This window comes from Chrysochloris asiatica, unplaced genomic scaffold (genome assembly GCF_000296735.1).
Source record: "Chrysochloris asiatica unplaced genomic scaffold, ChrAsi1.0 scaffold00044, whole genome shotgun sequence".
Taxonomy (NCBI): Eukaryota; Metazoa; Chordata; class Mammalia; order Afrosoricida; family Chrysochloridae; genus Chrysochloris; species Chrysochloris asiatica.
Genome location: NW_006408562.1, coordinates 16,573,346 through 16,601,193, shown reverse-complemented (window position 1 = coordinate 16,601,193; position 27,848 = coordinate 16,573,346). Strand labels below are relative to the sequence as shown.

Genomic DNA, 27,848 nt, shown 5'->3' with positions numbered 1-27,848 from the left:
GAATGTTGATAGTTGATCCAAAAAGAATGGAGTCCTTGACAACTTCAATCTTTTCTCCATTGATAAGAATGTTGTTTATGGGTCCAGTGGTGAGGATTTTTGTTTTCTTGACATGGAGATGTAATCCATGCCGAAGGCTATACTTTTTGATCTTCATCAGTAAATGTTTCAAGTCCTCTTCACTTTCAGCAAGCAAGGTTATTAATGAGTCAAGAAGGCTCATAGAGGTAGAGAAACAACACAGACAAGTATGAAGGTGAGTGAGCATTCAAAGAAGGGAGTAGCCTGATGTGATCAAAGCACAAAGACAATGGCAATGTACTGAAATAGAGACATTGACGTGGAAGTTGGTGCCTGATTGTGGAGCTCCTTGAATGTCAAGTTGTGTTGTTGGACAGGAGGCCATAGACATTGGAGTTCAAGTTTTAAGGCCGTAGAGATCTCATGATTAGTTTTATGATTTAGGACAGATTACCCTGAGTTCTGACTGAAGCTGTCAAAGACTTCACTTTGCTGGGATCCATCAATGCCATTGGAAGCAGCAGTCAAAAACTCAAAAGATGTATTAGTCAAATCTGTTGCAAAAGACTTCTTAAAAGTGTTGAAGAGCAAAGATGTCATTTTGAAGACTAAGGTGTGCCTGATCCAAGCCATGATATTTTCATTTGCTTAATATGTCTGTGAAAGTTGAGCAATGAGTAAGGAAGCCTGGAGAGGAATTGTTGCATTTGCCTTGTGGTATTGGTAAAGACTATTCAAAGTACCAGATTCCTGGTGTGGTGCTGTAGGATCAGCACTGGACTGCAAACCAGAAAGTCGGCAGTTCAAACCCATCAGTTGCTCCTCGGAAACGCTATACACTTTGAATCGAAACCAATTCGATGGCACTTAACAATAATTGAAAGTACCATGGACTGCCAAAAGAAGAAACGAATCTGTGTTGGAAGAATGCAGCCAGAGTACTCCTTAGAAGTGAGGATGGTGAGTCTCCGGCTCTCGTACTTGAGACATGTTGTCAAGTGGGACCAGTCCTTGGAGAAGGACACCATGCTTGGTAAGCTGGAGAGTCAGCAAGAAAGAGGAAGACTACCAACAAGATGAATTGACACAGTGACAGTCATGCTGAAAAAGGCACAGGACCAGGCAGTGTTTCATTCTGTCGTGCAGAGGGTCGCTATGAATCAGAGCTGACTTGACAACACCTAACTACCAGCAGTAACACTGAATGCTTTAACATTAGGAGAGGTGCACGACAGGGTTGTATTCTTTCACCATACTTATTCAACCTGTATGCTGAGCAAATAATCCAAGAAGCTGAGCTCTATGAAGAAAAACATGGCATCAGGATTGGAGGAAGACTCATTAACAACCTGTGATATGCAGATGATACAACCTTGCTTGCTTAAAGCAAAGTGGACTTAGAATACTTGCTGATGAAGATCGAAGATGACAACCTTCAGTATTTCTCAATGTAAAGAAAACAAAAGTCCTCACCACTGGACCAATAAACAACATTCTTATCAACAGAGAAAAGATTGAAGTTGTCAAGGACTTCACTCTTCTTGGTTCAACCAACAACATTCATGGAAGCAGCAGTCAAAATAATCAAATGACGTATTGCATTAGGCAAATCTGCTGCACAAGACCTTTTTAAAGTGTTGAAGAGCAAAGATGTCAGCTTGAGGATTAAGGTGTGCCTGACCGAAGTCATGGTATTTTCAGTAACCTCATATGCATGTGAAAGCTAGACAGTGAATAAGGAAGACCATAGAAGAATTGATGCATTTGAGTTATGGTGTAGGAGGAGGCTACTGAAAGAGCCAGGGCTGCCAAAAGAACCAATAGACCTGTCTTGGAAGAAGTGCAGCCAGAGTGCTCCTTGGAGGTCTGGATGGCCAACCTTGGTCTCTCATATTTCAGACATATTGTCAGGAGGGACCAGTCACTAGAGAAGGATATCATGTTTGGTAAGGTGGAGGGTCAGAGAAAATGAATAAGACCCCAGTAAGATGGATGGGCAAAGTGGCAGCATCAATGGGCTCAAGTGTGGCAACAACTGTGAGGTTAGCCCAAGATCGGGAAGTGTTTCATTCTGTTGTGCATAAGGTCGCTACGAGTTGGTACCAACTCAATGGCACTTAACAACAACAGAATTAACAACAGCAACACCCTGAAAGCAGCATCAGAGGCCAATTGGAGAGGGAAAGAAGACTAGTCAGAAGACCAGAACCACGAGGGTAAAGTAGCAATGACCTGGCCTAGGTTACTCACAGTGGGCATGGAAAGGATTAAACAGATGAGAAGTCATTTAAGAGACTTAAATTTGCACATTTGAAACCTGTTCCCATCCAAGTCAATTTCAAATCACAGTGAGCCTGTGAGACACAGTAGCATTGCCTCATACGGCTTCCAATACTATCATCTTTACAGAAGCAGACTGCCATAGTTTTCTCCTCCATGGTAGCTGGTGGTTTTGAACCATCAATAGTCTGATTAGTACTCAAGCACTTAACCACTGCACCACCAGAGCTCCTAGCAAGTTTGGGGGGAACAGTTAAATGACAGAAGTGAAAGAACAAGAAGGAAAAAATGTTGCCATATTGACTCCCGTTGATGACAATCCCATGTGCATCAGAGTCGAACTGCATACCATAGAATTCTCAATGGTTCAGTGGCCTTGATCTTTCAAAAATAGATTGCCAGACTTTCCTTCCAAAACACCTCTGGGTGGATTCAAGCCAGCATTCCCTCAGTTAATAGCAAGGTACTTAACTGTTTGCACATCCCAGGGATCACAGAAATCCCACTAAAAGAAACCATTGACAATGCAGCTGTTTTGAAACCAGTTTTTCATTACCAGCCACCATGTTAAGTTGTTAACTGTGTGAAATCTCATTTTGATTTGGGAAATTGCAGCATATTCTGGTGGAACAGCTGTACATGTGTGTGGAATTCCTTTGGAAGTCTGAGAGATACGAACTCATTGCTGATGTCAACAAACCCATCATCGCTGTCTTCGAGAAGCAAAGAGATTTCAAAGTAGGTTTTACACACTCCTGGAAGTTAATTAAAACATCTAAATTGGTTAATTACTCACGATTTTCTAAAGTAGATACACAGTATTTGAATATCAAAATCATCTTCACGAAACCTTTGAATCTGTTTCAGAAATTATCAGATCTCTACTATGACATCCATCGATCATATCTAAAAGTTGCAGAGGTGGTGAACTCAGAGAAACGACTATTTGGTCGCTACTATCGTGTGGCGTTTTATGGGCAGGTAAGTTCACGAGTGGCAGCATCGTCTCTAAATTCTGTTGAGCAGTTGGATGCTGTATTTTCTTCTTTGTGGGCCATTGGACAGGGGCGTGTGTAGGTTTGGGTGCGTCTGAGCGTATGTGAGTATTCTCTATGTATGTTAGTCTATATATCTATTCCTTGGACTGTACTAACTTGGAAAACAAGCAGAAAAATCTATGAGCCTTAATACAGGTAGAGCTAAGAACAATGATTCCTAATGTCTTCAAGTAAGAGGATACTATCTTGTTCTATTTTTCATCACACCTTAAAAATAGCTATGGCTTTACACCATATACTTTAATGAGGTTCAACTGAGAATATTTTAAGAAATGAAATCCATTCCCCATGACAGTAGCTTTCTAGGAAATCAAAAAATTGATGCTCTACCATTTCAAAGCTGAGAGCATTGGCCTATACAATTATGCCATTTCTTCTACTTTTGGACTACCACCTTTTCTAGGCAGAATACTGTCTATGAGTCACTTCTGACTCATAGCAATCCTTGGAAGAGTTTCCAAGGAGCAGATGGTGGGTTTGAACCACTGACCTTGTGGTTAGCAACTTAGTGCTTAATTACCCTACAGCGCCACACCAGGATTCCAAAAAGTGAACCTATTATATATTAATAGGCCATATATTAATTATGACTGCAACATTTTGCTCCTATGGACACTTACAGTTCAGAAGATCTCTTCCAAACAATTTCTCTTGTGGATAAAAAATCACTCTTTTATTTTCCCACTTGGAATAGCACGCCGATTCTCCCTTGTCTTTTTCCTTCTCACATGAAAACACCGTGGCTTCTGGTTCTCCTGGGAGTCTTCTGAGGCTGCCTGGCTGTCTGCATCACTCCACTGAAAGCTTTTGAAAAGCGGCTTTGTTTTTTCCTCTCCTCTAATCATCAGTGGGGGAGCATGTTGGCACTGTAGGATAGGTACTGGACTGCTACCCCCAAGGGTGGTGGTTCAAACTCACTAGCTGTTCCATTGGAGAAATAGGAAGCTTTTTGCTTTCGTAAAACTTTACAGCCTGAGAAATCCGATGGAACGTTCCTCCTCTATCCTGTAGGGTTGCTCTGAGTTGGAATTGACTTGACAACAGTGATTTTGGTTTTTTTTTAAATCACCAAGGGCAGCTTTAAAACCAACTTCTGAAGTCATAAATAGCTGTTCTTAACCTGGGTAAAAATGCATCACTCGGGCAACCTGTTACCATAGATAAATTCCTCCGACTCGGATTTTCCTCACTATCCAGAGCCATCAGTAGTTTCAGGGATGAATGACCCAATAAGCAAGGTAGGCACAGGCTTAGTTACTCATCACATAAACCCATGTGAAATTGTCAATTACAGATAAACAGGTAAGCACAGTGAAACCCGTGCGTACCTTGTTTACTGAAAGCTTGTGCATACCATGCTTACTGATTAATCCACCTGCAAGGAACACAGATCTGGTGAGAAAGTCTAGAGGAAAAAAAAACGCAGATATTGTTCTGTGCCTAAGGAGGAGAATCTGAACTATCTGCAATGATAATTTGTATTAGCCAGAGAGACAAATATGGCAATATGCAAGAGAGAGAGAAATAAACAATTTTTCACCTAAGTGAGACATTGGCAAGAAAAGTGTCAGGAAAAAACATCAGAAATGGAATGTGAGCCTTAAAGGGTTGCAGGAGAAAGATAAATTTTCAAGAAAGGGGGCCACCTGCACCCAATAGCAAGTGCTATGTGTGCTTGCCTAAACAACTAACGCTTGACTCTAGAAATATCCAGGCCGCCATCCAACCAAAAAGTCATGACCGCTCATATACTTTAATGGTCCATGATAATGTCATCTAGATTGCTTATCTGATGATTCCTCCAAGTCATCATCCAAGGCACAGGCTGCTAGGCCGGTTAAAATGAATCACACTGCTTTCCAACTGGGTTTTAATACAGTTTTTACTCTTTTCTTCTTTTGGTCTTGATGGTTCCAGGCTGTGGTAAGTCCACTCTCTCTCTCCAATTTGCATGCATCTAATAATCCTCACACATCCCTTCGTATGGTTGTACTGAACCGTAACTTTTTCTGTGCAAATCAACACATCTTCCAAAGGGCGAGATAATCCTGCATCCATTCATTTTTGAAGTCATTCTGCATTCCTTGAACTAAACTGGGTTTCTTCCAGCTATCAGAATTACAAAAATGTATCTTTTATTTTTTATATGTATTGTCTGCCTACACAACTGTCATCGGAAAGCATACACAATCAGAGATCAATATGTCCACATATTTGAAAGACAGAAGACTCAATCTTGAAGGTGGCCGGCTGATTTCAAGCTACTGTGATTTGTAGCTTCGTAAGAAAGGCACAATAGTCGGGATGGGGTCTGCCAAGGGACACCATCCCAGGTTCCTGAAAGACTTTTGCCCTTTTCCAAAGCAACATATTAGAGAGAGAGGAAACTTTATGGGGTGAATAAATCTTTACCCAACACACCAGCTTAAGTCTTAAGAAAGGCAGATGTAATAAGTTTGGAGAACAAGCCAAGGCAAAAAGAAACTTGGAGATGAAAATTTTTTTGTGTGTTACTTTGAACCATATGAAATTGCCTCTAACCAACCTTTTTTTTTTTTTTCCTTAATCTACAAAACTGACAACTTCAGATGGTTCAATATAACTGTTGTTGATTAAGCTAAAAAGAAAAGTTCTTTCAAGACCCATGCATTGTCTCTCCAGATTCAGGTCTGCTTGTCTGCCTAGCACATACTTTTTTGTAATTCTTTAAATCCTTCCCACTTCCATATCATACTGGTATTTCCTGTCTTTATTTATACATTTTGGGTCCTGGGTCTTAACTCTCATACTAAAAGAATACTGGGAAACAAACCCCTGTACTAAAGTGAGGATGGGGAGGCAGTGGGGGGTGACTGGGAGGGGACTTACTTTCAAATGACCTGCCTTTGTTCTTTTTCCAGATTCCTCAGTAAGTGAACTGATTGTATGCCTTTGTTTCTCTTTTTTATTTTAATGTAGCTGGTAGTCTAAATTGTCATATATATTTTTTTAATGTTTTTTTAAAATTCAACCTGAGCTTAAAAGGCAGTGTTTTTGCAAACGCTGTCAACCTCAGAACATGTCTGTTGTTGTTGTTAAGTGCCGTCGAGTCGGTTCCGACCCATAGCGACCCTGTACAGGGTTTCCGAGGGTGTAAATCCTTACGGGAGTAGAAAGCCTCATCTTTCTCCCGCGGAGCAGCTGGTAGTTTCGAACCGCTGACCTTAAGGTTCGCAGCCCGATTCGTAACCACTACACTGCCAGAGCTCCTTCAGAACATGTCTAAGTAAAGCAAAATACAAACTCAAACACCATCTGCTTCTGAACATATAGAATTAATGAAGGGCGTCTTGATAAGGAGGGAATGAGAGCCTCCGCCATCATTGTTCAGACGATATTCAAATACCTCAAGACACCAAATGGGCAGTGTGTACTATTCAGCATGCCACTTCACACTGAACAATACACACCCAACGTGCTTGAACATTGTGCAGAATGTGCACAGAAGGAAGGTCCCTGCGATCTTACATGAAGTCTTGACTACTTGGTTACCATAATCCTCCCCAGACATAGAAATCATTTCTCTTTCATGATAGCTCTGTAGACTGCACCTCTTAACATCCAAATCAATGTCTTATGATCATGTTACAAAGATTATGGGGTTAGAATTGACAATAGACTCTTCTTGCCATTGGATAAATATTTTAGTATTCCCATGTAACTAGTGTTTTTTGTTTTTGTTTTAAGGTTTATAGTATTGGTTAGGATTTGTTGTTGCTGTTGTTAAGTGCTGTCGAGTCTATTCCAACCCACAGCGACCCTGTATAGGGTTTCCAAGGAGGAGCTGGTGAACTTGAACCACCAACCTTGCAGTTCAAACGACTTTGCAGTCTGACACATTAACCCACAGCGCCACACCAGGACTCCATTGGTTGTGATAGCTAATTGTGTCTGTGATGAACCAGATACTAGGAAACAACTTGAAAAACACTCTTTGATGGAAGGGACATTAAAAAATGCAAGTCTTGTATGGCATGAAATTTCTAATGAGCAGCTGGCATCACTTGCTCGGGAATTTCACACATAACTGATTATATAAAGCATCCTCGGAAGTGTCCCTGAAGTGCTCACTTACAAAGGATTGAAACAACAATCATGATCAAGCATCAACCTTAATCAATGCAATCCTCAGGCCCTGGTATTTAGCCTGAAAGAAGCAAGAGGATGCCTACCGTAGAGCTTCAAAGATGGGATGTCCTAGAATTAATTAAATGAAAGAGATAAGAGAATGGCATCCCATTCATCAAAGAATATGGATCTATGATTCTCAGTCACAGCTTCTTAACTGTGAGTGCAGCTCAGACTCTTGATAGAAAGGAATGGCAGAGAGGGGCTGGGGAAGAAGAGCTGGAAAGGGGCAGAGTGCTTTGTTTGGCAATCAGTCTCCATTTTGAAATGTGAGCCATACTTCAGCTCCTCACCTTGCTCAGTCACTGTTAAAAATATTTTTGGTTTGTTTTATTTTGCAGAGTTTTGAATCATCAGCATTGAATTGACATTTTTGCTCACCATTTTTCTCTGCCTTCTTGTCTACCATTTCTCGTTCTGCTGTGCATAAGGTGGCTATGAGTCAGTACCGACTCGATGGCACCTAACAACAACAACAACCATTTTCTGACTTTTTTTTTTTTTCACTGGATTCCTCTTTGAATGCATCCATTGACTAATGAATTTGAAGACTATTTAAAGGCAGGGCCATTTACATTTCACATCCCCATGCATTGCAAGATTCTGAAGTATCTGTAGAAACATCTCAGAAAGAGTCAGTGCTTTGGGTTGTTGTTGGTGTACATTTGTATCATAAGCTAATGTCTTGAAATTACATAATCGTGCATGTTACATCTGTTCATTCAATGTGGTTGTCGAACTAGAATGGGCTACTTCCTGACCACCATCAAAAACTCCCACGGCTATCAAGTCGATTCTGATGCATGGACAGCCTATGCCACGGAGTCCAATGACCCCATAGGGCTTCTGAGGCTGTAAGTCTTTCCAGAAGCAGACTGCCTCGTCATTCTCTTAGAGAGCAACTGGCGGGTTCCAACTGCAGACCTTCCTGATATTTATCCCTCTGTCCCACAAGGGCTTCTTGACCACAACAGGGAGAGGGAAGGGAGGCATTGTAAAGTGGATTGGAGGGTCAGTGACAAAGAGGAAGAACCCCCCATGAGATGGATTAGCACAGTGGTAGCAACAATGGGCTCAAGCTTAACAAAAGATTGTGAGGGGGACACAGGACCAGGCAGTGTGTTGTTCTATTCTTCATAATTGTTCTATTCTTCATAACGTCACCATCAATTCAATGGCCCCTAACAACAAAATGTACTTTTTGAAGTCGTGAAAACTCAGGGTGTTCTGACACGGAATCTTTATTATTGTCATCACCACCATCACAGCTAACACTCATCAAGGACCTGTTTGTCTTGGGCACTGTTCTCAAGACTGACCAGTCTATTCTGGGTCTGTACCACTGGCCAAACTCACAGAACAAGGAGTGAGGAGAAAGAAATGTCTCAGTCATGACCAAGACCAAAGGGTCATAGCAATGGTCATAGAAACGGGTTTTCTGCTAACTTTCAAGTCAACAGTTTTGTAAGGGGAAGAATTCAAAGTGGAAATGTCCCTACCTATAAGTTTTCACACTGTGGCAAGTAAAAATGTTTTCCTGAAACTTGAGGCTTTTTTTTTTTTTTTCTTCATGGAAATTGAAAATGTAAATATTACTTTAACCATGGGGACTCTCGCTGATGGCCTCAGAAGTTTAATTTCTCACATGTGTTATGCTGTCAATTTTGGGAACTAACTTCTGACCTTGAATCAGCCCAAACTCTGTGAGACTGTTACTAAAAAATCAGCAACAGGAAGCCAAGCAGGAATGGGGTCAGACCACACTGCTTCCACAGTCTTGATCAGGGAATGGGAACATGTTCTACCAAAATGTATGACGTCATTAACTGGCCATACAAAATTATCAACTTAAAAATGAGTCTGCTATATTTGGTCATATTAGCCTGCTGTGTAAGTTTTACTAAAGGTAATACAGAAACAGCTTCAATTATACATTGACAGAGAACTTCCAGAGGTTCAACCTGGATTCAGAAGAGGCCATGGAACGAGGGATATCATTGCTGATGTCCGGTAGATCTTGGCTGAAAGCAGAGAATATCAGAAAGATGTTTAACTGTGCTTTATTAACTACGCAAAGACTTTCAAGTGTGTGTATCATGACAAGCTATGGACAACATTGTGAAGTATGAGTATTCCAGAACATTTAATTGTGCTCATGAGGAATCTGTACCTGGGCCAAAAGGCAGTTGTTCAAACAGAATATGGGAACACTGAATGTTTTAAAATTAAGAAAGGTGTATGACAAAGTTGTAATCTTTCACCATACTTATCAACCTGTATGGCGAACAAATAATACGAGGAGCTGGGTTCTATGAAGAAAAACGTGGCGTCAGGATTGAAGGAAGACTCATGAACAACCTGTGATATGCAGATAATACAACCTTGCTTGCTGAAAGTGAAGAAGACTTAAAATACTTACTGATGAGGATTGAGGACCGCAGCCTAAGGTATGGATTGCATCTCAATGTAAAGAAAACAAAAATCACCACTGGATGAATAAACAACATTCTTATCAATGGAGAAAAGACTGATGTTGTCAAAGACTTCATTCTTCTTGGATCAGCCATGAACACTCAGCAGTCAAGAAATCAAAAGATGTATTGTATTAGGCAAATCTGCTGCACAAGACCTTTTTAAAATGTTGAAGAGCAAAGATGTCAGCTTGAGGACTAAGGTGCGCCTGACCCAAGCCATGGTATTTTCAGTAACCTCATATGCATGCAAAAGTTGGACAGTGAATAAGGAAGACCTTAGAAGAATTGATGCATTTGAGTTACGGTGTTGGAGGAGAATATTGAAAGTGCCATGGGCTGCCAAAAGAACCAACAGATCTGTGTTGGAAGAAATGCAACCAAAGTGTTCCTTGAAGGCCAGAATGGCCAAACTTCGTCTCTCATACTTTGGACATATTGTCAGGAGGGACCAGTCACTAGAGAAGGATATCGTGTTTGGTAAGGTGGAGGGTCAGAGAAAAAGAGGAAGACCCCCAACGAGATGAATCGGCCAGGTGGCATCATTGATGGCGTCAAGTGTGGCAGCGGTAGTGAGGTTGGCCCAGGATCGGACATTGTTTCGTTCTGCTGTGCATGGGGTCGCTATGAGTTGGTTTCAACTCTATGGCACCTGACAACAACAACAACACTACCTGAGCTCCTTGTTGTTAAGTGCCATCGAGTCGGTTCCAACCCATAGTGACCCTGGATAGAGTAGCTGGTGAGCTTGAACCACCAACATTGCAGTTCAAACGGCTTTGCCGTCTGAGGCATTAACCCACAGCGCCACACCAGGACTCCTTCTTATTGCTGTTGTTGTTGTTAAGTGCCGTCGAGTCAGTCCCGACCCATAGCGACCCTGAACAGGGTTTCTGAGGCTGTAAATCTTTACGGGAGCAGAAAGCCTCATCTTTCTCCCGCGGAGCAGCTGGTAGTTTCGAACTGCTGACCTTGCGGTTCACAGCCCGATTCATAACCACTACGCTACCAGAGCTCCTTTAATGAAGATTAAATGTACGTGGGCTAAATTTCTCTACATTTTATAAAGCACCACAGAGTCATTACTCATAGATAAATTGCCCCATATCAGATACGGCACTGGAACATTTTATTAATGTTTTCAATGAAGATCTTTAAACACTCAAAAGTGTTTAAATTATATACACACATGCATATGGAGTCTTGCACTGGACTGCTAACGACAGATTGGTGGTTCAAACTCACCAGATGCCCCTTGGAAAAGCTATGAGTCAGAATCAAGTAGAAAGCACTGAACAAGTGTCTACAATGCCATTTCTTCTTGACCTTCAGTAGCTTCACCCAGACCTCAAGAACTGTTTTCTCTGAAGATCAACTCAGCTGCTAGGAGAAATCCTCACACTCTCTTCAGAGAAGGAACTTTAAGCTTTGCCTCACTTAATTACCATCAGATAATAATGGCAACTTCTCTTCTTCCTGCTTCAAACCTACCCAGTAAATTCATGGAGAGAAAACAGCTTGTTCCATGGAATCAATATAATGACATGGTTACTATTTTCAGTTCTTTGAGTCAAGCTTTGTAAGAATGTAAAAGGAACTGTTAGTAAAGTAAAATGGAACAAAGCAATTACATATTCCCAGGGTAATTACATATTCATCAGGGTAATTACATATTCATCAGGGCCCTGAGGACATAGTAATGTAAGGTCATTGTAAAGATAGCAAGATTTAGAAGCACAATGCACGAGGGGTGGAGCACCTTCAAAAAGTTCATGGAGAAATTCAAGTCTTTTTTCATTTCATTTTTCTATGAATTTTTGAAGCCCTACACCCTTCCCCCGCCCCATCGTTTTTGTTTTCTGTTAGGCAATGATTAAAGCACTGTGATTTTCTTCTAAAATGATGTGGGCTACCTTACAGTATTTCCTATGCTAGTTTCAGCGCTTTATAAATTTCCTTATTAAAAATGATATTGCTTTGAATAATTCCAAAAATTACTTCCAACTTTGTGTTCTATTCCAGATAACCACATGAGGGCACTCTCTCCAAAAATTCTGTCTAAGCAAGCTGATACTGCCATTCATACCACAAATGCGTATAAAGTATTTCAGGAGATTGTGTTCTATCCCAAACTACCACAGGAGGGAACTCTTCCTCCAAATACCATATGTGCTAGCAGCTATTACATGCCGTTCAGTTCCACTAATAGAAAAAAATATGTGTAAAGGTATTTAATGAGATTGTTTTTGCCTGGCAAAGGAAGGTTTAAGGAGCCATGGTAACACTGGAGGATAAGCACTGGATTTCTAACTACAAGTTCGGCAGTTCAGATCTGCAGGAGAAAGATGAGGCTTTCTGCTCCTGTAAAGATTTATAGGCAGATTCATAGTGAGTCAGTATCAACTCAGTAACAGTGAGGTTTTTGCTTTGTTTTATATGGTAAGGGAAGGTTTACACTAATGTCTGATTGGAACATGCTTCATTATCCTCATTCTCTGGATTTCTGTTTTTACAGTCGTTCTAAACAATGACCTGGATGTTAAACCCAAAGATTCTATAGCTTGTTTTTGTTTTGTTTGTTTTTTAAGTGAATGGTTTGTTTGACTTGAAATATGGGAGTTCTCAGGTGAAATGGGTGGACTGTTATCTGTCTCCCACAGGGATTTTTTGAAGAAGAAGAAGGCAAGGAGTATATTTATAAAGAGCCGAAGCTCACTGGTCTGTCTGAGATTTCCCAAAGGTTGCTTAAACTCTATGCAGACAAATTCGGAGCTGACAATGTGAAGATCATCCAGGATTCTAACAAGGTAGGTGACAAATCAGTATCCATACAAGTGAATTCACTTACTTTAAAAAATGTATGTTTAACCTGTATTTTATAGCATTTTGATTTTGAGGTCTAACTTAAAAGTTATTGTTTGTTGTTAGATGCCTCCAAGTTGGCTCCATCCCATAGCGTCCCTATGCACAACCCTTTGCCCAACACTGCCCCATGCTGCACCATCCTCACAATCGTTACATGCGAGCCCTTTGTTGGAGCTACTGTTCGCACTCCATCAGTTGTATTTTGAGTGCCTTCCAACATGAATAGCTTATCCTTGCACAGCATAACCAATCTGTAAGGTTTTCAATGGTTGATCCCTTAGAAATTGACTGCCTATTACGTCTTCCTTGTTGTTAAGTACCGTTAAGTCAGTTCCGACCCATAGGAATTATGAGGAGTGGCTGGTGAGCTTGAACCGCTGACCTTGTGGTTCAAACCGACTTTGCAGTCCTGTGCGCTAACACACAGAGCCACATAAGGAGTCCTCCTTCTTTCTCATCTCATCTTCATCTAGAAGCTCTGCTGAAACCTGTCCACCTTGAATGACCCTGTTGATACTTCAAACACCTGTGGTATAGCTTTCAGCATCACAACAATACACAAGCCACTATAGTACAACAAACTGGCAGATGTGTGGGGAACTGCAAAGTAAACTCCTAAACTACTTGGGATTGGATGGTTTGAGAAGGATTGTTTTAAGGCTTTCTTTTTGCCTTTTGATTGGATACATTGTTGCTTTGTTGTTGTAAAATGCTGTGGAGTCAGTACTGACTCATAGCAACCTTATACACAACAGAAGGAAACACTGCCCAGTCCTGAGCCAACCTCACAATAGTTGCTGCGTTTGATCCAATTACAGCTGCCACTTTACCAATCCATCTCATTGGGAGGTCTTCCTCTTTTTTGTTGACCCTCCACTATACCAAGCATGATGTCCTTCTCCAGAGACTAGTCCCTCCTGATAATATATTCTAAATGTAAGACACAAGTTACATAATAAGGACGTCTATGGAACATTTTAGCTGTACAAATCCCAACACAGATTGTTTTGTTATTTTGGTAGTCTATGGTACTTTCACTATTCTCCTCCAACTCAATAGCTCAAATACATCAATTTTTCTACAATCTTCCTTATTCACTATCCAACTTTCGCATATATATGAGGTTATTGAAAATACTGTAATTTGAGTCAGGTGCACCTTAGTCCTCAAACTGACATCTTTGCTCTGGAACACTTTCAAGAAGTCTTGGGCAGCAAATTTGCTAATGCAATACTTCGTTTGATTCCTGAAGGCTGTTTCCATGAGTGTGGATAGTTAATTAAGGTAAAATGAAAGCTTTGACAACTTCAATTTTTCCTCCATTTATCTTGATGTTATTTATTGGCCCATGATGAGGATTTTTGTTTTCTTTACATCGAGGTGCAACCTATTCCGAAGGCTGTGGTCTTTGATTGCCATCAGAAAGTATTTCAAGTCCTCTTTGCTTTAACAAGCAAGGTTGTATCCTCTGCATATCGCAGGTTGTTAATGAGTCTTCCTCCAATCTTGATGTCATGTTCTTCTCATATAATCCAGTTTTTCAAATTCTTTTCTCAGCATACAGATTGAATAAGTATGGTGAAAGGATTTAATCTGGCAAACTCCTTTCCTCGGTTTATGCCATTTGGTGTTCCCTTATTCTGTTTGAACTACTGCCTCATGGTCTGTGTACAGGTTTCTCATGAGCACAATTTCAGAATACTCATTCTCCGCAATGTTGTCCGTAGCTTGTCATGATCCACACAATTGAAAGCCTTTGCATAGTCAATCAGCACAGGTAAACATCTTCAAGTTGTTCTTTGCTTTCGGTCAAGATCCATCTGATATCAGCAATAATATCCCTCATTCCATGTCCAAGTCTGAATCTGGCAATTCCCTGTCAATGGAATGCTGCAACCGTTTTCCAGTTATCTTTAGCAAAATTTTACTTGCATGTGATATTAATGATATTGTCCAATGATTTCCACATTCCATTGGATCACCTCTCTTTGGAATGGGCACAAATAAGGATCTCTTTCAATCACGTGATCAGGTAGCTGTCTACCAAATTTCTTGGTATAGATGAAGGAGCCCCTGCCTCCAATGCCACATCAGTTTGTTGAAAGATCTCAATTTGTATTCCATCAATTCCCAGAGCATCGTTCTTTTCCAATGCCTTCAGTGCACCTTGGACTTATTTTCCTTCAGTATCATTGGTGCTTGATGATAATATGCTATCTCTTGAAATGATTGAACATTGACCATTTATTTTTGGTACAGTGATTTTTGTGTATTCCTTCCATCTGCTTTTGTTTGTTTGACTTACAAAATGTATATTCCATTACGTAAGGTCCTTAAAGCTTATAGGCCATTTTTCGTTCATTTCTCCTTATCACAAAATAATTTTAAGCCATAAATTCCTGTGGCTGGAAAATTGTTCTCACCAAGAGTACAGATTTTAACCTTAAGCTTATTTTCTTTAAAGTGCTTTGTTGTTGTTGTTAAGTGTCATCAAGTGGATTCCGACTCATAACAACCTTGCATAGTGTTGGTGAGCTTGAACCACCAACCTTGTGGTCCAGTGCATTATCCCTCAGCATTCTTCATTAATACATTTTTTTATTTCTTCATTTTTTAAGCTGTAATAAGCACTATGGTCTTTATTGAGGTAATGTATATTTAACAATTACCCAATAAGCTCCTCCTACTGTGCTGAGCCCTGGTGTGGTGCTGTGGGGTTATGCACTGGACTGCAGAGTCGTTTGAACTGCAAGGTCGGTGATTCAAGTTCACCCACCACTCGGAAACCCTATACAGGGTTGCCATGGGTTGGAACCGACCCGACGACACTCAACAACAACAACTGTTGGGAGATTTAAAAAGTTGGATGGACCATGTGACATGATCTTAGCCCCCATGTAACTTGGTATCTAGTTGCTGTTGGGAGAAATCTTTTCTATTCCTGGAAAGATTTACAGCCTATAAAGGGTCACTATGAATAGGAACTGACTCAGCAGCACACAGAAGCAGCAGCTGTTGTTAGTAAGTGCTGTCCAGTTGGTTCTGACTAGTAGCTACTCCATGTGACAGAGTAGAACTGCCCCATAGCGTTCTCGTGGCTGTAATCTTTTTTTTTTTTTAAATCTTTGTATACTATATTTTTTTTTCTTTTTTTAAGTTTTATTGTGCACTGAGTGATAGTTTACATGGGAGAATATAAGTTTTACATTCATCCTATCCTATGCATTTCATTGCAATGTTTACAATCCCCTCCAGGCATCATCACTCCCAGCCATCAGCACACAGCCCCTCTCCCTCCCTGAGTCTAGAGTCTCCAGCCGCTCCATCTCTCTACATCATTGTCTCTGCCTCCATCTCTGGCATCACTGTTTCTCTGGATAGGGTCGTACAATCCACTCTTCTCCCTTGATGGTCTCAGGGTCCTCTGCTCCTAGACTGCAAAATTAACCACTCACTTCCTTTTGCTACAAAACGTCTACCTTTACATTTGCAACACTCACAGTCAGTCCTGATAGCAATTATTCACTATTGTACCACAAGAGTCTCAACCCCATCTCCTTTCATCAGTCCCATCCAGACAGGTTGGAAACCACTCAGTGGAGATTATGCCTTACCCCACACTCTCTAAAAGTAGGCTCCCTCTTGAAAGCTTATTCGCCAGTCACGTCTTGCTTTTTTAGCCCCTCCCCCCTCAATTTGGGTAGCCAATGTCTAGGTTGCCCATCCCTGTCAACCCTGTGTACCGAGGGGGTGGCAATGATTCTTGCTGTACAGATTCGTTCCTTCTTTTGAGCTACTACATCCATAAGTAAGTATAGGTCAGGTTCATCAAATTTTAGCAGATTACTCTTTTTTTCCTTTTCTTTCTTCCTCTTGTCAAGTTCTGATCATCCAGCCATTGAAGCCAGGTCAAGTGGGTACTATCTGCAAGTATGGGTGTTCTTGTGCATCTCCCCTCACTTCATATCAGCTGGACACTTCACTCTCCATTCAAATCCTCTGTGGCCATGTCCCTGTCCCTGGGCCCAGGAGTCCCTAGGTCCTGCCACACTGCTAGCCAACCAGGTTTCAACCCAGGTTGACAGGAGTCTATTGAACGTGGTAGGACTTAGCTCACAATTTCATTGCTATTTCCCCCCCACTTCCCTTTATCGGTAGGCCAATGTGGTCACCAGCAAGACCATATGCCTGCTTGTGTATTCCCCTTAAATCTCAGTCTTGGAAGGGGGTTTGCCGTGAGGGGACCTGACCACTTGCCTTGATGGCTTCTGGGTGAACAACTTACTTGTTCTTGTAGTAGTCAATCAGACTGCCGGTTATTTTGTTTTTTTCCTGCTGGTCTTTCTTTCAAGAAGTATCTTCTGTTCTAGCTGCTCCAGGCTGGTCTGCTTGTCCTTTCAAGTGCAAATTTCCCACCTCAGGAGATTCTGGATGGGGATCAAGATTCCACCTATCCTCTTATGCAATGCAAAGACTCCTCAGGAAGCCTCCTTATCTGGGAAAGTTGTAGCCCCATTTTAGGTATTCCAATCAATTATTGGCTGAAGACAGACTTTCAAGCTTTCTATCTTGATGTTTCTGGCTATTCCTTTCTCTCCCCTTCAAGTGTCTAGTTTACAATAGTAGGTAAGGGAAACCAAGATTCAAAAGATAGCCAAGCATCTTAACATTATTTCCCCTCTTTTACCCATTCAAACCATGCCTCAATCCCTGTATCTCAGAGCCCTGTTGTTCCAACGTTGAGCATACATCATTATTTACCTCTGTCCCACTTAACCCATGCAAACCTGCCCAACTGTTCTCCCATCCACCTTGTTCTTCCATTCCCTTCCCCCTTCTTGTGTATCTCCCCTCCAGCACCCAAAATCTCCTATGTAGATTCCCTACCCTGTGCTCCACCTTCCCCTCCCTTCTCCCACCCTACCCTGTGTACCCCGGTAACCAGCAAATAATTTTTTTTCCATCCATCTTCTTTTGATGCTTTGTGCATTATTCAATATTTTGCCCATAGAAACCTTCAATATTGCAAGTCATGACTTGAATTTTTTCTTCTGTTCCCTCACCTTGAGAAAAGCTGAACATATTCTTTCCTTTTTGATTTTCGAAATCCAGGTCTTTGTACATTTCATTATAGTATTGTACATTACCTACTTGAACTGCCCTATGAAATTTTCTATTCAGCTCTTTTATATCCTCATTTTTTCCTTTTGCTTTAGCATCTCTCTGCTGGAGAGTGAGTTTCAGAGTCTCTTCTGACGTCCACTTTGGTCTTTTCCTTCTTTTGTATCTTCTTAGTCATTTTTGCTATCTTCCTGTATGATGTTCTTAATGTTGTCCCACAACACTTCTGGTCTTAAGTCATTAGTGCCTAATTCATCAAATCTGTTCTTAGATGATCTCTAAATTCAGTGGAATTTGTTTAAGTTTATATTTCGACTCTTATTGAGTTGTTTTAATTTCCTTAGCTTCAATGTGAACTTGTATATGAGTAATTGATGGTCTGTTACACAGTCTGCACCTGGTCTTGTTTTGGCTGATGAGATGGAGCTTTTCCACCATCTCTTTCCACAGATGTAGTCAAGTTGATTTGTATGCATTCTAGCCTACAGTGACCTATTAGTATCATAAACAAGGTCATGAGCTATTTCAAACCTCTAGAATTCAGTGGGCAGTAGATAGGTATATGGGTGGAGAAAGATAAGAGAAATTTGAAAATTCTTCAAGGTACCATGAAAAAAGGAGATTAAAAATCTTCTTGCAACTTTGAAGAAAATACCCTGTTTTTTCTTGGTATCCCCAACTCATCTTAGTTATTTCTTACATGTTCAAAAACAAAGATGTCACTTAAGGGACTCAAGTGTGCCTAACTCAAGCCACGGTATTTTCAGTCAACTCATATGCGTGTAAAAGTTGGGTAATGAGTAAAGAAAGTCAAAGATAAATTAATGCTTTTGATATATTGCATTAGTGAAGATTGTTAAATATACCATAGACTGCCTAGAGAATGAACAAATCTGTCTTGTAAGAAGTAAGGTAGAATGCTTCTTAGAATTCAGGATAGTGAAACTGATCATCACATGCACTCTGTGCATGTTATCAGGAAGGACTGGTCCCTGAAAAAGGTCATTGTGCTTGGTAAAATAGAGGGTCATCGAAAAGGAGGAAGACCCTCAATAAGATGGGTTGATATAAAGACTTCAACAATGGACTCAAAGATGGCAGTGATGGTGAGGTTGGTGCAGGACCAGGCAGGGTTTTCTTCTGCTGTACAGTGGTGCTCTGAGTTGGAACCAACCCTGTGGCACCCACCACAGCAAGAACAATAAAAGAGTTAGATAGTTATTGTGTAGACTCATTATATAGTATGATTTCTTCTTGAAAATGAGGAAATAAATTTGAGAAATTAAAAACAGAAATATGTGCAACTATATAATGGGCAAACCAAATAATGCAAGTACCTCCCTCTTGTAGTGGTTACGAATCGGGCTGCGAACCACAAGGTCAGCAGTTCGAACCTACCAGCTGTTCCACAGGAGAAGGATGAGGCTTTCTGCTCCCATAAAGATTTACAGCCTCGGAAACCCTGTTCAGGGTTGCTATGGGTCGGAACCGACTCGACGGCACTTAACAACAACAACTCCTCATTACTAGTCCAGAGCCTATAGCCGCAGTCTAGTGACATAGCTAAATCATAAAAGGACAAAGAGATAGTCATATCTCTACTCTCAAGAACATGGTGACTGGACAGTCATTACTGAAGAAAAAACAAAGAGTCAACAATAGGCTAACATGGGTGCCTACACTTCAGAGCTTCAGTGTCTGGTGAGTGGGCTCCTCTCCTATGTTTGTTCAATTTACCAGAACACAGGGCAGCCAGCTGCTCTCTCTGAGATCCCATCCAGCTCTGGAATTCCATGGTTACTCATTCTCCTCCAAGCAACCAAGCACAACCTCCTTGGAATGCAACCCAAGGAAATGCAGAACTCCCTGCCTATAGTTCAGGAGCTCCAAACAGCTCACCACTCTTTTGTTCCCCTCAATGTGTTAAACAGGTCAACCCCAAGGATTTGGATCCAAAGTATGCCTACATCCAAGTAACCTACGTCACACCATTCTTTGAGGAAAAGGAAATAGAGGACCGGAAGACAGATTTTGAAACGCATCACAACATCAACCGCTTTGTCTTTGAGACGCCCTTTACCTTGTCGGGCAAGAAGCATGGCGGAGTGGAGGAGCAGTGTAAGCGGAGGACCATCCTCACAAGTAGGTGCAGCTGGCAGGCAGGAGCACTTGCTTCTAAGCAGCCCCTGGATTGGTGGCATACAAAGCATACCCCCAGAGTGCTAACTTGCCAATGTTTGCCTGAAGGAGCTGTTTCCTCCCCTGTTAAATCTATGCGGGTTATTCCCGGAAGGTGCAGATGATTAACACTCTCAGTGACTAACTGAAACATTGGAGGTTTGAGTCCACATGACCCATCCACTGCCCCTTGAGTCAATTGCAACTCATAATGACCCCATTGGACAGAGTAGACGCTCCCTTGGTATCCAAGACTATAAGTCTTTATGGAAGTCAACTGCCTTATCGTTCTACCATGGTGGGTTCCAGCCACTGATTTTTAGGTTAGGAGTCACTATGAGTCAGCACCTACTCTATGGCACCTAAAAAAAAACAACAACAGCCCAATGCTTAACCCATTGTGTCACTCAGACTCTGTGAGTCCACCCAAAGGAGGCTCAAAAGAAAGTCCTGGCAAATAACTCCCAAAAGGTCGTGGCCATTTCTGACATGCCTGGGGTCACCATGAGTCAGAACCAACTTGTTGGCAACTGGGTTTTGTTCTGTATTCAGAGTGACAACCTGAGGGGAAGTTCTCAATAGAGTTACATTACCCACCTCCCCCTAGAAATCTTCTCATCATCAGAGACATGGAGTGTTCCTTTCCTCTCCCTTTTTCCCTGGATCTGCTCTCGGAGTTAGTAGCTCTCATCCTTGTGTGTTTGGAAGCAGGAGTCTAAACCACTCTGGGACTTGGGTTCCTCATCTGTAAAATGAATGCAGACGGTGATCTCCAATATCCCTCTCAGTCCTAATAAAATAGTCTTTCTGAACTAGTCATCCTCGTTGAGTTCATCTTCATTCAATGAGTACCTATTATGTGTTGGGTAATGTTTCAGATGGTAGAATTTCAGATAAGTAAAACAATTCTTGCCCTCAATTTGTTCACAGTTTGGTAGGAGAAAAATGTGGTAAAATATCAGCAGAGCAGGAGGGTGAAATGGGGACACACAGGAGGGACTTCTTGGGCAGAATGATGGTGATGGAGATGAACCAAGAGATTTCGAGACAATTCAATGTAAGCCGTCTTGAACGATAAGCAGTATTGAATTACACATACCATAGACATTGGAGAGTCATGACATCCACACTATGAGAAACATCCAGTTTCAGGAAAATTTTCCAGAATATTATAAAAAGAAAAGTCATTTTGAACAAACTATTGTATCCTAATGTAGCACTGTGGGATAAAGCATTGGACAGCAAGGTTGGTTTCAAACACAAGATCTGCGGTTCAAACTAATCAGGTGCACTTTGGAAACCCTATGCAGAATTGTTATAAGTCGGAACCATAATCAAACATTTTGCCATAGAGTTGATTCCAGCTCATAGCAACCCTATAGGGCAGCGTAGAACTGTCCAATAGGGTTTCCAACACTGTGATACTGATGTGAACTAGACTGTCACATGTTTATCCTGTAGAACAGTTGGTTGGTTCAAACAGTGACCTTTAAACCTACTCAGTATACATGTATTCAAGCAGGCCTTGTTGTGGATGTTTGGATTGCATGTTGACATGAACACTTTAACTCTAGCCGTCTTAGCCCAGCCCTGAGGATGAGCTGATGTCAGCTAGCTTGTCTAGGAGACAAGTTTGGAGAAAAATCTTGTCTGACCAAAGTTATATTATGTGCTGTGGAGTCAGTTCCGACTCATAGTGACCCTGTACAGGGTTTCCGAGGCTGTAAATCTTTACGGGAGCAGAAAGCTTCATCTTTCTCCCGTGGAACAGCTGGTAGTTTCGAACTGCTGACCTTGCAGCCCACAGCCCAATTCTTAACCACTATGCTACCAGAGCTCCTTCTGACCAAAGTAGTGGTGGTTATATGCCATGGAGTTGGAACCCACTCATAGCGACCCTGTACAGGGTTTCCGAGGCTGTAAATCTTTACAGGAGAAGGAAACCTCATTTTTCTCCTGTGGAACAGTTAGTAGTTTCGAACTGCTGATCTTGCGGTCCACAGCCCAATTCGTAACCATTATGCTACCAGAGCTCCTTTAGCTGGGACAAAAGCTAAGAGATGTGAGAAAACCTAAGTCATTCACAAACACAGATTGCATGAAGGGTGGTATGGGCTTCGTGCCATGAAAAGACACAAGATCTTCAGTTGGGGAACCCTGGACTCTTCACTCACCCTCAACCTTTCAATGCCCTTGTGTTCTTTTGTACAGCGAGTCACTTGTTTCCCTATGTGAAGAAGAGGATACAAGTCATAAGCCATTCAAGCACAGAACTGAATCCTATTGAAGTGGCCATTGATGAGATGTCCAAGAAGGTCTCTGAGCTCAATCAGCTCTGCACCATGGACGAAGTGGACATGATCAGACTGCAGCTCAAACTCCAGGGGAGCGTCAGCGTGAAGGTGAGCACTGACCACAGCTAAGATCGATACACATGGCCATGAGAGAGTTAGGAGCCCTGGTGATGCAGTGTGGGGCTATTGACTGTCAAGTCGGCAGTTCAAACCCACCAGCTGCTCCTTGGAAGAAAAAAAAAAATCCAAGGGTATTTCCTTTCATGCTTCACTTAAGCCAGTGCCATTGAGTCAATTCTGACTCGTTTTGTTGTTGTGAGGTGCCATCGAGTCGATTCTGACTCAGTGATTTTATGTACATCAGAACAAAACACTGCATGGTCCTGTGCCATTCGCCATTCTCACAATCATTGTTAAGTTTGAGCCCAAAGCTGCTGCCACTGTGCCAATCTATCCCTTTGGGGGTCTTCCTCTATTTCCCTGACCTTCCGCATTACCTAGTGTGATGGCCTTCTCCAGGGACTGGTTCCTCCTGACTCATAACAAACCTGTAAGACACACTAGAACTTCTCCTTCAAGATTTACTCTCTTAGCAACCATAAGGAGAAGTTCTACATGGTCCTGAAGGGCCAGTATGAGTCAGAACTGACTCCTGGCAGCGGGTGTGTGGGGCCTGATAGAAAACACCCTTGAATTTTATTTTTTTTCCCAAGTATATAAGAAACATTTTTTTTTCCTGTTTGTGATCCTATTTATACTTGATTTGGGTCTTTAAAATCTGGTTAGTTGTGAATTCATCTTGATAATACTTAATACCTGTCTACATATGCCTTGCTTAAGTTTACTATTGCTGTTAGCCATCACAGAGTCAGCCCCTGACTCCTGGCAATCCCCTGCGTTACAGACTACAGCTGCTTCAAAGAGCTTAAGAGCTTTCTTAGCTGTTCTCTCTTACGGAAACATCACCAGACCCTTTCTCCACAGAGCCTCTCGGTAGATTCACACCACCAACCTGTCAGTTAAGAGCTGATCACAAACTGTGTGTAACACTCAAGACCTAAAATAGAATTTCTTTTTCTTTGGTCTTCCAACCTCATCTTCTGTGGATAAAGTCTGTCTCGTATTCTAGTGAGTAAAAATGAATGAATGAGTAAACATGTCACTCTTGTACATATCTGCATGAAGAGCCTTATAAAACAGCTCTGTTCCAAAGGCTAAAAATGTTTTCTAGCTCATATATATATCAGGTTTTTTCTGTCAGGATCCTGACAGGAACCAGATGTCAGCTGGAACCAGATGTCAGCTGCCAGAAGGTGGCTAAGACTATGATGAGCAAGCGCTCTGTAAGAGCGTGATTCACGTTTAGGAAAAAGCAACCAGGGCTGTCAAGTGGTGAGGGTCTGCTGCGGATCTGATGCTTTTCTTAGACCAGAAACTCCAAGGAGAGGTGAGGGTCACTGGAAGCCAGAGAGGGGAGGCCACTGAGCTACCTGATGGCAGGTTGGCACTAAGTGTGGCCTTTGTTGGATGGTGGTAAGGGGGACGTTCTGAGGCTGACTACCCAGACTAGGGCCTGGACTAGGGTGAAGTTCACCAAACTCAAAAATAGTGATTGTTGGATGTATTATTTTTTCAAAATTAACACAAAAATCTATGATGAACAAAACAGTAATCTTTTCTATAACCATACGATCAGACACAGTGGCCTACCAAACTGTCCTGGTGCCTGGAACAATAGGAAAATCCTGCTACTGACCTTCATTTTCTCTTCCCCCATCCATCTCTTGTCTGCATCCCCATTGATTAATCCCAAGAAAACCCATGGCCAGGGTGTCGTGATTGTAGTCCATCAAGGACAGATCCCCCAAGTACAGAGCTTAACAGAGGAGATGCGGAAAGTGATCTATCTGGTGGATCCAAGAAACCAATCTAGACCATCACCTGATTTTCCAGCACTGGAAATCCCTGTGGTCATGGGAATCTGTTATTTTAAGTACTGTGGAGTCAGTTCTGACTCGTAGCCCCCCTATGCACAACAGACTGAAACACTGCCCAGTCCTGTGACGTCATCCAACTGGTTGTTACACTTGAGCCCATTGCTGCTGCCACTGTGTCAATCCATCTCATTGAGTTTCTTCCTCTTCTTCATTGACCCGCCACTTTATCAAGCATGCTAATTGTTGGAATTGACACCCTGGCAATGGGACCAGTAGCTTAGTGCCTAGTTGGGAGATAGGCACACAACACAGTAGCCTACAAGGCATTGTGAGAGAAGTGGATGTCACGTGACTGATGCAAACAGTTACTACTCCTTCCAGCTACGGTGGCCAGAGAAGGTTCCATGGAGGACATGGATCCATTCTCAGCCAATGCTCTTCTCCCCAATAGATTAACGCTGGACCAATGGCCTATGCACGAGCTTTTCTTGAAGAAACCAATGCGAAGAAATATCCTGACAACCAAGTAAAGCTTTTGAAGGAAATCTTCAGGTAAGTGTTTATTGTTGGTGATGTTGGAATATTCTTCCTTGAGCTCCTTCCCACAGGGAGTCATGATTTCCTTAACAAACCGCCCAACTAGCCCTCGTCTTGGAAGCTACATATGTTGGCAACCCAGACATTCTGTGGCTGGTTTTTAATTTGCTTCTTGCTGTCACAAAAGACAATTTGCAGATGCGTGTGGGCAGGCCCTGGATGTGAATGAGCGTCTAATCAAGGAGGACCAGTTGGAGTATCAGGAAGAATTGAGGTCCCACTATAAGGACATGCTCAGTGAACTCTCTGCAGTCATGAATGAGCAGGTGAGGCTCTCCCTGGTGTGGCCAGAGCAGTCAGTGAATGGAATGTCCACTATCGTGTGAGGAGGACCAGAAAGAGTCTTTCCTTGCTCCTCCTAAAATCCCTACACCTTAAATAAACACCACTTATAGAATTGTTTTCTCCCCCATACACACACTCTTTACCTCAAAACAGAAATCAGATGTGGGTGCAGGGGTCGGGCTGTACAAATAGAGGATAGAACTCAAATGCTTGCTGCAGTTCTAAGAGGTGTGTATGCAAACCGTAGGAGCTGTTTTTCCACCACTGGGTCCTCTTAGACACCAAGGAACATTGCGTGGCCTTCTCATTTGGGCTTGCTACCACTCCAATCATCAGTGTTTGAGGACCTCCCAAACCTTCCCTATCTTTCTGCTTTGGTGTTGAAGGGACTTCTTTTCACAGGGAGCCTTACCCTTCCGGTCATGTTCCTCTTTTGACCTGTTTTCAGTCTCCATCAACTCACACAGTGTACCGTGGTCCCTTCCAGAACTTAGGTCTGATCTGAACTGAATAATTAAAGAGAAGAATTCAAAGTAACCTCCTAACTATGCCCATGCATTATAATCATGCAGTAAATAATAGTTCTCCTTCCTTTCCCTAAGTGGCTAGCACTTTTAACACTGTGGGGCCTTCAGAAAGTTCTTTTAGAAACTCTATTACCTTTTCATTCCGTTTTTCCATGAGCTTTTTGAAGTTCCTTTCTCTTTCACGAACCACAAAATATGTCCTCCAAATCCTTCATTCTAATTGCATTTTCCCAATTATGTTTATGTTCCATCCTTTTTTCTCCTCATCCTCCAACACTCATTTTTAAGATGCTTTGTTGTTGTTGTTGTTGTTGTTGTTGTTAGGTGCCACCGAGTCACTTCTGACTCATGACAACCCTGTGTATGGCAGAACAACCCCCAGTCTGTGCCAGCCTCACAATAGCTGTCCTGTTGATTGAGCCCACCGGTGTAGTCAGAGTGTCCGTCCATCTCATTTAGGGTCTTCCTCGTTTTCACTGACCCTCTATTCTAGTTCCATGCTCTTGTCCTCACGTTCCGTAGAGTCACTTCTGATTTATAGTGACCTGTAGTGCTGTGGGTTAAGCACTCGTCCTCAAGGTCAGCGGTTCAAACTAACCAGCCACTCCTTGGAAACCCTATGTAGGGTCGCTATGGGTTGGAACCAACTCAATGGCACTCAACAACAACAACAGCATGTACAATAAAATGAAACCCTACCCGTTTTCACAATTAAAGCTCATTGTTGCAGCCACTGTGCCAATCCATGTTGTTTAGGGTCTTCCTCTTTTTCACTGGCCCTTTATTCTGTCTCTTTGTTGTTGTTAGGTGCCACCAAGTCGGTTTGATTCATAGTGACCTTATATACAACAGTATAAAACACTGCCCCGTCCCGCACCATTCTCACAGACGTTAGTACATTTGAACTCATTGTTAGACAGTGACCCCCAACAAGATGTGTCACTCTCTCTTGTTGAGGGGCTTCCTCTTTTTTGTAGGCCCTCTATTTTACCAAGCATGATGTCCTTCTCAAGGGACTGGCCTTTTCTCTCCATAGTAGCTACAAAACTAAAAGTTTTATTGGCTTATATCTGAGAGAATTATAATTCCCAGTTAGGATTCCTAGTGGAGGTACTAATGCTTTGGCTTTTTAATGAGTTGTGAAGCTGTTCCCTTGCTACCATGGGGGGGCGGGCATCACAAAGCTGGCAGTGACACAAAATGGATATGAATGCTAATAAAGATGGCGATGGAATGCTTGTCTCCTGCTGTAACTTGCATCTGATCTAGAAACTTTGTGCAAAAGTGTTTTTCTCTGTTTTTTCCCTGGCAGCTCTGTTGTGGTCCATGTTTATACAGCTTCTGCTCCTCTGTGTCTAGCATTTCCCTCAGTACTGTAAGCAGAACCGGTATGTGTTTCTTTCCTTACGTCTATCTTGTCGTTTGTGGCCCGCTGGTGTATCTATCTCGTCCTAGCTGGTCATTCCTCCCAGAGACTGCCATAATGGTTCATGTTCCCTAAGTTTTTATTTAATTAGAAAGGCTTTATTTTCCTCACAAGGTAGGGCAATATGGAAAAAGAACCCACTGATTAAAGCTAAAGTTAACAACTTAGCTTTTAACAAAACTTATCTTCCACCAACTTGTAAACTATATTGGAGCTCATTTGTACTCAAAGCAAAGATACATTATACTGTAAAGTGCTCAAACACAAAGACAAAGAAAAAGACCAGGTGATTAAGGATTATGTTTTGGAAAACCTTTGTTAAGAAATGAAAAAAATTTTAAATGATAAATTCATTTAAAAACAAAAGCAAAAACATCTTCTTCTTGTTGGTAGGTGTTGTCAAGTCAATTTTGACTTATAATGACCCATGTGACAAAGTTGAAATGCCCCATTGAGTTTTTAGGCTATAATCTTTATAAGAGCGGATCACCAGGTTCTCCCACGGAGTCCCTGGGTGGGTTTAAACTACCAACATTTCAGTTAGCAGTCAAACACTTAGCCACTGGGCCACCAAGCTTTTGTTTTTGTTTTTTAAGTTTCTCAAACACACACACACACACA

General features: G+C 41.8%; 1 protein-coding gene across 2 annotated transcripts in view; it reads left to right on the top strand.

Annotated features, from left to right (window-relative positions):
* The window catches only part of DOCK10 (dedicator of cytokinesis 10), a 401,968-nt gene that overhangs the window by 372,796 nt on the left and 1,324 nt on the right, over positions 1–27,848 (top strand). Inside the window, exons 49-56 of one of the 2 annotated variants that reach the window (XM_006861898.1) lie at positions 2,917–3,039; positions 3,169–3,282; positions 12,658–12,804; positions 19,915–20,125; positions 22,373–22,563; positions 24,844–24,944; positions 25,117–25,255; positions 27,114–27,189. In XM_006861898.1, the coding sequence (XP_006861960.1) occupies positions 2,917–3,039; positions 3,169–3,282; positions 12,658–12,804; positions 19,915–20,125; positions 22,373–22,563; positions 24,844–24,944; positions 25,117–25,255; positions 27,114–27,189 (1,102 nt within the window). The remainder of the gene's footprint in view (positions 1–2,916; positions 3,040–3,168; positions 3,283–12,657; positions 12,805–19,914; positions 20,126–22,372; positions 22,564–24,843; positions 24,945–25,116; positions 25,256–27,113; positions 27,190–27,848) is intronic. The other variant, XM_006861899.1, reaches the window with a different exon arrangement.